Here is an 8959-nt window from a genome sequence, read left to right on the forward strand (position 1 = left end):
TTGTCTGGAGCAAAGTGTGTTTATTTTTTTCGTACTTTTTTCGTATTTATACTTGGTTGTTTTATTGAAATAAATATGAGTGCCATGTGAACCACTCATAAAATAATCGATTAGTAAAGTTACCGTCAAATTTACATATTGCTACGTATCCGGGGACCCGAATAAACTTTAGTGATTATTATGACGTGAGGCAATCGATAATGAAAATTTTGCAATTTTCTTAATTACATTTGTTAGGTAAACATATTATATTGAATTATCATTGAATTATCATTATCATATTATCATTAAATTTACATTGTAATGATAACATAAATTTGCTACATCGATGCGTCAACAGATTTACTAAAACATTCAGAGATTTTCATATTATATTTTATGTGATATTTTGTTTCGAGCAAATCTTTCTTCGTGTATGTATTTCCTCGTTATCGTGATGAATACGAGTACCACAGGAGCCACTCGTAACGGATGTAATCTTGACAAGTCGACTAGCAAAGTGTTGCCAAACACACTTGTCCATCTGGAGAAGCAAAACGGGAGAGTCTGCCGCAGCGTGCGGCGTTTGACCGCGTGGCACGAGTTCCCGCGTCTTGTGCGCGCGAGCGACACAGTACGGCGTGACAGTCCGGAGCAGTCGGTTGGTAGCGACGGTTGTTTACACCATGGCGGCCGGCAGTGGTACGTGCCCGTCAATTTCTCTTTTTCATGTAATCGCACGCGGTCTGGTTGCCGTGCGACCAGACCCGGCCTTCGGAATTTCGCTTTAATAATGACCGTTCACCTTCTCCCTTCTTTCTAATGACAGAGAACGTGACCGAGGAACGGACCGAAACGACGACCCCTGCTCAACCCATTTCCAATGTTGTGTCTGAAGCAACGCACGTAAGTAAATATATAACCTAAAATATGTCACGCGGCGGTTGACTCGCGAGCAACGATATTTCGTCCAATTCGACACGTACAGAGTGAGTCCGCTGAATTGAACACGAGTGGAATGCACGCGATTGCAGCTTCGAAAGTTAGGTTAGAGCGCGCTTCGTTCGTGCTGCGTTACCTGGCATTTGCTGGCTGAAAAACAACTGACACTAAAACTATCAGTCGCTTGCAAGGTTATGCGTGTTTAACGATCGAGCCAATTTAACGCTTCTGAATTAATTTATGATGTAACGTATAGGTGACGTAGATAAGAGTTTCATAATAGTACTAAGGCTTCACTAGGTCAACAATGAATGCATTTGACTTAGTCACACAAGTCGACACAGGCACCATTCTGTTTAATCTGAATATGAAACAAAGACAGAATGATGCTTATATCGGCTAAATGATGCTTATGTTACTAAATGTAAAGCATTCACTGTAGTTCATAGCGGCGAATTGGATTTTTCTATGTAAGCTAATGGCTGCGTTCAGCAGAGACAACTGTTTTGCAACTGTTGTCAAATTTGTGAATCTGACTGGTATATGCTCTTAGATTCAATCAGTATTTTCCATTTAGTGATACAAGTCGATACAAGCATTATTCTATTCTTGTTAATCACTGAATATGAAACAAAGATAAAATGATGCTTGTGTCGATTTATGTTACCAAATGGAAAGTACTTATTATAATTTACTACAGTGAACTAGATTACTCTATGTATCTTAAAGCTGTGTTAACATACCTTAAAGTATCTTAATGGCTGCATTCAGCAGAGAAAATTACTTTGTAATTGTTGTAAAATTCGTGAATCTGATTGATTCTTAAATTCAGCCAAGATTAAGAGCATGCATCAATCATGCCACAAATTTTATAACAGTTGTAAAGCAGCTTTTTCTGCTGAACGCAGTCAATGGCCTTACTTGGATATCGTTATTAAACCAGTCTAATCAAAATTAAAGCTATCAAAAGCAATATTAATTAAAGCTATCAAAAGCAATCAATGTGTTCCATATAAAAAGAAGACAGGATGCATAGCGCAATGAATGGCTTCTTAACTACTAAGTTTGCCTGCAAATCTTATTTATTAAAAGTGCTATGTTCTTGTTGTTGACAGAAAGTAGTAGGAATGGATAAGGATGGTGACATCTCCGGCATACCACCGGCGCCAAAGAAAGCTCGAGTTGAAGTGCAATCTCTCCCAACTAGACAGTATTTGGATCAGACTGTAGTGCCGATACTATTGCAAGCATTATCCTGCCTAGCCAAGGAGAGGCCCGCTGATCCCATAAGCTTCCTCGCTGGTTATTTACTGAGAAATAAAAGTCAATACGATAGCGGCGGTTCGACACCGACTAGTCAGTGAATGCTTCCTTGTCTACATGCATATTTTGTGGAGATCTGTGGACGATTACTTCGTAAGAACTCTTCCTTTATCTTCGAGATTATATACACGGGCAATTCGCCACGTGTAATTTCATACAGGTGTACTTTCAAATTAAATAAAATGTATTAGTTTTTTGCTAATATCTTTATAGCAGGATTATAATGGTATTCTTCTGCGGAATAGTATACGTTTTGAAGATACTGAAATTATTTTAAATAAATATCATTACAATATATTAAGATAAACAAGTAATTGTGACATTGCTACATACAAGTCGTTCTAATGCAATAATATAATTGTGAAATTGATGTCAAATTGATATTGACTTATAGTATTCGTTAGAAGGAGGCACATCGATTTCACAACGTGGAGAATTAAGCGTGTGAAGTAAAGCAAAGATATGTAAAACCGATAAAAAGTCTTCGAAGGTAGCATACTCTTTCAAGTTGTAAATACATGACGCGATAGCGCATGAATGAGAGGGAGCGGAAAGAAGGGCCTCTGCCATCGGTCCAATAAGTCGTAATGAACCCTCCGCGTCGATTTTAATTGGAACGGCGATTTAATTGGAGGCAATTAAATGTAATCGCGCAATGAATCGGCGTTAAATGTATCTCGCGCTCCAATAAAATCGATAATTTGCGTCGGACTTTCAACGCTCGCGAGCGTGTCGTTGCAAGAGGAGAAAGAGAACGAGAGCGCCTCGAGGGCGCTCGATTTTATTATTCTTCACGTCTTATTCCCGTCCCACTCTGTGGCTTTCGCGCCGACGGTAACGTCGTCGGTCTCGCCGAGTCTCGCCAGGATAATTGGACTCTCTCAGATCGTCTCGGCGGGGCCACGAGGAAAAGAAAATCCGTGTAGCGCCGTCCGATTGTACCGCGCGGCCTCTAAACGACGAGGACGACGCGAGAAGATATCGGGGTAATTTCGTGGCCGACAATTCGCACGGCGACATCATCGGACCCGGTCCAATTAACGGCAAAGGATCCTCTTGCCCGAGTTCTCCTCGTATATCCTCCCGTGGAATACTCCAACCTTACTCGCACACATACACCGATCGCGAAGTTTTGATCTTTTATTTCGTGCCTGTTAGATGTTAGTGGAAGCAGTGCGTTTCTGTCATGATAAGATAAAGGCACTGATTGCGGCGTTCTCTCGTCAAATTTGGATTCCTCCCGTGAAATACTTCGCCAGCAATGTGCACCTACAATTTTTGAGATTGTCGCTCTCGCTGAATACTTTTACAAGAATCCAGAAACAAAAGAGCGATGATCGTAAATATATTTTCCTTTCAATTATATTCTGTCATGTGTAACTAATGTTTCTTTAATAAGAATTGCGGTTAATTGACGCGATCTTTCAATGATTTTATTTCGTATGTAGATGTGCAATGTGAGCGAAGGAGTTGTATATTTCTGCATTTTACAATGTGTGTTGTGTGTGAATATATTGTTAAATAATACAGCTGTAATTTTGATTCCGTCTCTGTTTCCATCCACAGTAAAATTCCACATTCACTTCCATATTCGCGCTACAATGCAAAAGCTCAATGCAACTGTCAATGACGAAGCACCATCCATCTTCATCTTTTTTCCACATCTTTGCGTGAGAAACTCCAGATAGCTACTTCCAGATAGCTACTTCAATGTCCAGCCTCATCCACTTTCTTCCCTCCGATTTTCCGTTTTTATCGCGCTTACCAGCTTCAAAACTACGTAAGTAGCTTTACATATTTCTAAAACATATATATGCTTGGAGCGATCATGTTTTTTTTGTAGTCATGGATACAACGTAAATTTAAATAGCGATTTGAAGAAAAATAATCTTTAAAAGGATAAATTTTGGTTTAGAGAGCCAAAAAAATAAGAGGTAAATCCACGAATTTTTTTTTAATAAATGTATAAAGATATCAACATAGAGTTTTAATCATACCATTTATCATTGTTTCAAATATAAAAAAATTATTTTGAAAAATTGAATCTGAAAAAATATGAGAAAAAATATAAGATTAGAAATTTAAAAACTTTTAAATTGCTAGTGAATATATCTAAATTCTTTAAAAAATTTCCAAAATTAATATTTGTTTTGGCATACTAAGTAAAATAGAAAGAGAGAGAGAGAAAAAATAAATTTTTACTTTCAAGTGCTGCTATTTTAAAATTAATTTCAAATTTTGCATATAATAAAAGTTTATTCTCCAGCAAATTTAATATAATTTTCAAATTGTACCATTTGTTTCAGATTATTACACGAATTGTAACGTTGCTCACTAGTTGGAGATGTCTAGTAGCACCGTATTCAGTATAAGAAACCTGGATAGAATTTCAATTTTTTTAAATTAACTTTTTTATATCTGAAACAATGATAAATAGTATAATCAAAATTCTATGTTGGTATCTCTATTCATTTCTTTAAAAACAAATTATAAAAACTTATTATTAAAAACCGATTTAAACCTTCCTCCTAGTTTCAGTCTATGCAAACATCCTTTTTAATCTATATTTTCTTGTTATTTTGTCACGTTAATTTTACGTTTATTTATTCATTGTTGTAGCAAAAGAAAAATGTTCGGAATATTTTTGAGACGTATAATTAATTGCAAATGTCATCTTTTTGTACATATCTTTATGTAAACATATTTTGTAAAAATTTTGAGAATATATTTCTTCGCTGTTGACGTCATTAATCAATAGTTCCGCCTTATTAACTGTGTAATATTTCTATTTAAATTTCAACGGGCCTATATTGCTCAATGTTTCAATTCAATTCAATTTTCAATTGTGTAGCTTCATTTTTTTTAATTTCTGCGCTTTCTATTTGAAAAAAAAAGAACTCTGTATACCCACTCTTTGAACCTATTTGACAATATTGTATCTATTGTGAAAAAACGCGTCCGTGTCCCGGTAGAGGTATTTCGTTTCATGAATAGCGAACGGTATAATTCACTCGAATTTGCCTGTCAACGCTATGGGCGTGCGACGCGTAATGAAACGCGACGATTGACACGCGAAGTTATATTTTTACGTATCTGCAGCGAATCGCACGCCGAACTCCGTATCTCCATTGAAAATTGAACTCGCCGATATAGTGCCGATTCCAATAGTCTCTCTCTGTGTGCGTGCGTGCGTGCGGTGCGTGCGTGTGCGCACGCGCGCGCGCGCGCGCGCGTGTGTGTGTGTGTGTGTGTGTGTGTGTGTGTGTGTGTGTGTGTATCAGCGTTCAAGTACACCAGCTATACAGATCCTTCTATATCCCGCTGCATCGCTACGTTATTCGGCGGCGTGGCCGCACTCGATACGCACTAATCACGCTTCTTGTTGGATCAGCAAATTTTGGCGCTGTGCTAACAGTGACCGTGACCACGTCACGTGGTGTATACGTGCATTCAGAAAAATACTCCCGCAGAGGAAGGGACGGAAGACACGCGTCCCCTCCGGGGCCGCCTTATTGCGGCTTGCCGCGCACGTATGCGCAACATGCATGGGGGGGTCTTTCGTGCCATGCCGCCACGTGCACATGCGTGCACATGCGTGCACGCGCCCGCCGTGTGTACGTGTGCCGAGAGCCGTGGATAACCGAGGCCCGTGGCTAATGGCCGAACCGTGTCACGGCTTTCGTCGGGCGTGCACGACCTGCAGGTTCGCGCCTGCACGCCCGCACACGGGGACTCGGTCCAATTGGCACGCATATTGGAATTCTATTACCGGGATTACGGCCGGTAATTGCTCGGTTTAGCGCAATATCGCACGGGCCGGCTGTGCGCGGCGCCGAGCCACGCCGCGACGCTCCGGCGGGCCGGCGACCGTCCAGCGCGGAGATTAGGCGCGCGCCTAATCGACGCTCGCCTGCGTGCATGCGTTCGTGCGATATCTTGTTATGATCAAGGATCAATCGAAGGTAGGTACCGAAAGGTATCCTCCGAAGCAACCACGCTTTGCGTCGCGTCACCACCTCGGATTTCGGCGGTGGAGATGATTAGAATTTGTATCTCGTTGTTGAGATATTGGCCGGTTTTAACCCTTCCAGATATACATTTTTCTTGGTAATATTTTTGGAAATTTGTTTGCTGGAGGTTTCTCAGTCGCTGAATCCGAATTGAGGTTCAAATTTCACAAAATCCAAAATGGTTGTGTGAAGGATTAAAGTAATGTACACTTGCGATGAGCAATCTCGGTGTTGTTAACAGTTTTTATTTTTTTAACGAGTTTTTTGCGCAGTGTTAATTTATCTGGACTGCGTAAGAGTCATTGTATCAATATCAATAATCTGTTTTGCTGTAAATTAGAGTCTTGATTTTCGCTGCAGTGCGGTAATTTTTACTGGCTTTCCGCTTCTTGTGAGTCTTTTGAAAAATATTTTAGGGTATCTCAAAAATGTATTTATATCATCATTCCAATAATGATAATTTAATAAAAAATGTTCTTTCTCGGAACAATGTCAAATTTGACTATTTCTTTATGGTATTTTTACAAATAACAATTAGTGGTTATCTATATTTGTTTACACCAGGTTACATCTGTGTAGGTCTTTTTTCGCACTATTGAAGACCCGAAAGATCACGACAATCAACAACTTCAAAATAGTTTGAAAATTTGTTTGAAATATTTTGAATTTACTACACGGAAAAAGTTTCAATTTGTATAACTGAATAAGGACTAAACGAAAAACTCGCTGATGAGGAATAATATCTCTGTGACCCAATAAATTCGTCGGAACATTTAGTTGCGTTAAAACTCAATGAAGTTAACCAAGAGCAATTGGCTGAGTAGAAACCTCTCTTACAGGAATTTTTCTGTTGTTACAATAGAGTTTTTCGTCTGGTCTCCAGATAACAAAAAATTTGGCTACACTAACGGAATTTTTTTCTTGTATAATGCAGTATTTTTATTTCTAAAAATTAATTGTTATTTTACTAATTCTAGATTTGAATATTTAATGCTGTTTAACATTATCGTTGTGCACTTTACAATTTTTTTTTCTTTTCAGTCCTTTCTCTAAATTCTATCGAATTTTTCAATACCAATGTATGTGTGTGTATATTGAGAAAAAGAAAAGGTAATCTTACCTCGAATTATAGTAATTTTCGGGCTCAATAATATCTTTTTGTTGTTCTAACAAAAAATATTAGTAATAAAATATTAACTATATATATATATATATATATATATATATATAATTTTATAAGATTATTATAAACAGTAATATAGTAGAGTTTGTATATACAATAGTATAAAAATAGCTTCTGCGGTTTTATAAAAATAATTATTTATTTCACCACGCGATAATGGTGCAAATAGTAAATTCATTTTCCTCAGTATAGACTATAGCCTGTATGATGTTATATTTTGAAATTTTCTATTGATTCTTCAAATTCGAAGTAATTTGCGAGGTTCATATAGAAGCAAAAGTTTCGACTCAGGATATGGTACATAATATTCGAATATCTTCAATCACTTTTTTATGTGTTGCCATAGTCAATGTTTTGCATCCGTTTTTATTGGGAAAATTAATCGATGAATATTAGCGGTTTAGTACAAATAGTTGTTCATGTATCTGCCTCTCGGCTTTCGATCTTCATCTGAAATGCGCAGCTCGAGATGCAAGGGACTTAGCGACTCGAGTCACTTGCGGTATACATCCTTTGTGAGATTCAATTAGGCAATCGCGACAACTAAGATGGATCGAAATAGCTTTGACAATGAAAGCTAAGATTAATTAACGCGATGGAATAATCTTGATGACTAAATAATGCAGGAGCTCGCGATTGTTCACGTATTAAAAGATCGCGATATTCGCAATTAGGATGTCGATAGATAGGAGTTATGTATGTAACACTTTCTTAGGAACAGAATTTATTCTAGATTACGCGTAAGCTTACAAGTATGAAGCATTACGTTCAGGAGAATAATTATATATCGAATTTAATATATTTCATAATGTAAATGTTTCTTTCTGAGCAAATTTTATAAAATATGTCTAACATTACTACATTTTAAGATATCATTACTGTGTTATATATACAAAGTGCCTCATTTTAAACACACACCTTCAGTATTTGAAAACAGGCATTATAGAAAATAATATGTCGAATAAAAATGTATGGTTTTAAAAAGAAAGAAGATGGTAACGTTTCGTGAACAAAATTCCGTTGCATTTTGCAAATTCATTTTGATGCACTAATGTGCAAAGATTAATATTAATGATTGATTTCTCCCGTCATTCTACGTATAAAAAATCATATCTTTTTGTTGTTCTAATAAAAAAGTATTAGCAATATATATAATTTTATAAGATTATTATAAACAGTAATATAGTAGAGTTTGTATATAGTACAAAAATAGCTTTTGCGGCTTTATAGAAATAAAAATATTTAGGTGAAGTTGAAAAATAAATAGTTTGAGATATTTTATATTTTGTACTAAATTTTTACATCTTATACTATATATCTTACATTTACACTATCTTAAAAAGGGTTTCTAAATAAAAATTTCTCGGAAAGTATTAACTTTTCTATGATGTTATCCTAGTAGTTTTATAGACAGAATATGTGTGTATGTATGATCAGAGATTGATATCTGTTAAGAAAACCATATAACAAAGTTGACAGGTATTTTTAAGGTTATTGAATTGTCACGTGAATGTTATCCCCT

The 8959-nt window shown here is 36.8% G+C and overlaps 1 protein-coding gene across 1 annotated transcript; it reads left to right on the forward strand.

The window, feature by feature from the left end:
- Positions 1-530: 530 nt before the first annotated feature.
- LOC116844719 (dosage compensation protein dpy-30-like) lies at positions 531-3771 on the forward strand. Its single transcript, XM_032816636.1, has 3 exons — positions 531-681; positions 809-885; positions 2037-3771. The coding sequence occupies exons 1-3, from the start codon at positions 666-668 to the stop codon at positions 2283-2285; spliced, it is 342 nt and encodes a 113-aa protein (XP_032672527.1). The 5' UTR covers positions 531-665; the 3' UTR covers positions 2286-3771.
- The last annotated feature ends 5188 nt before the right edge of the window (positions 3772-8959 follow it).

This window comes from Odontomachus brunneus, unplaced genomic scaffold, assembly GCF_010583005.1.
Source record: "Odontomachus brunneus isolate Ranch 3 - 2012 unplaced genomic scaffold, Obru_v1 Obru_scaffold_045, whole genome shotgun sequence".
Taxonomy (NCBI): Eukaryota; Metazoa; Arthropoda; class Insecta; order Hymenoptera; family Formicidae; genus Odontomachus; species Odontomachus brunneus.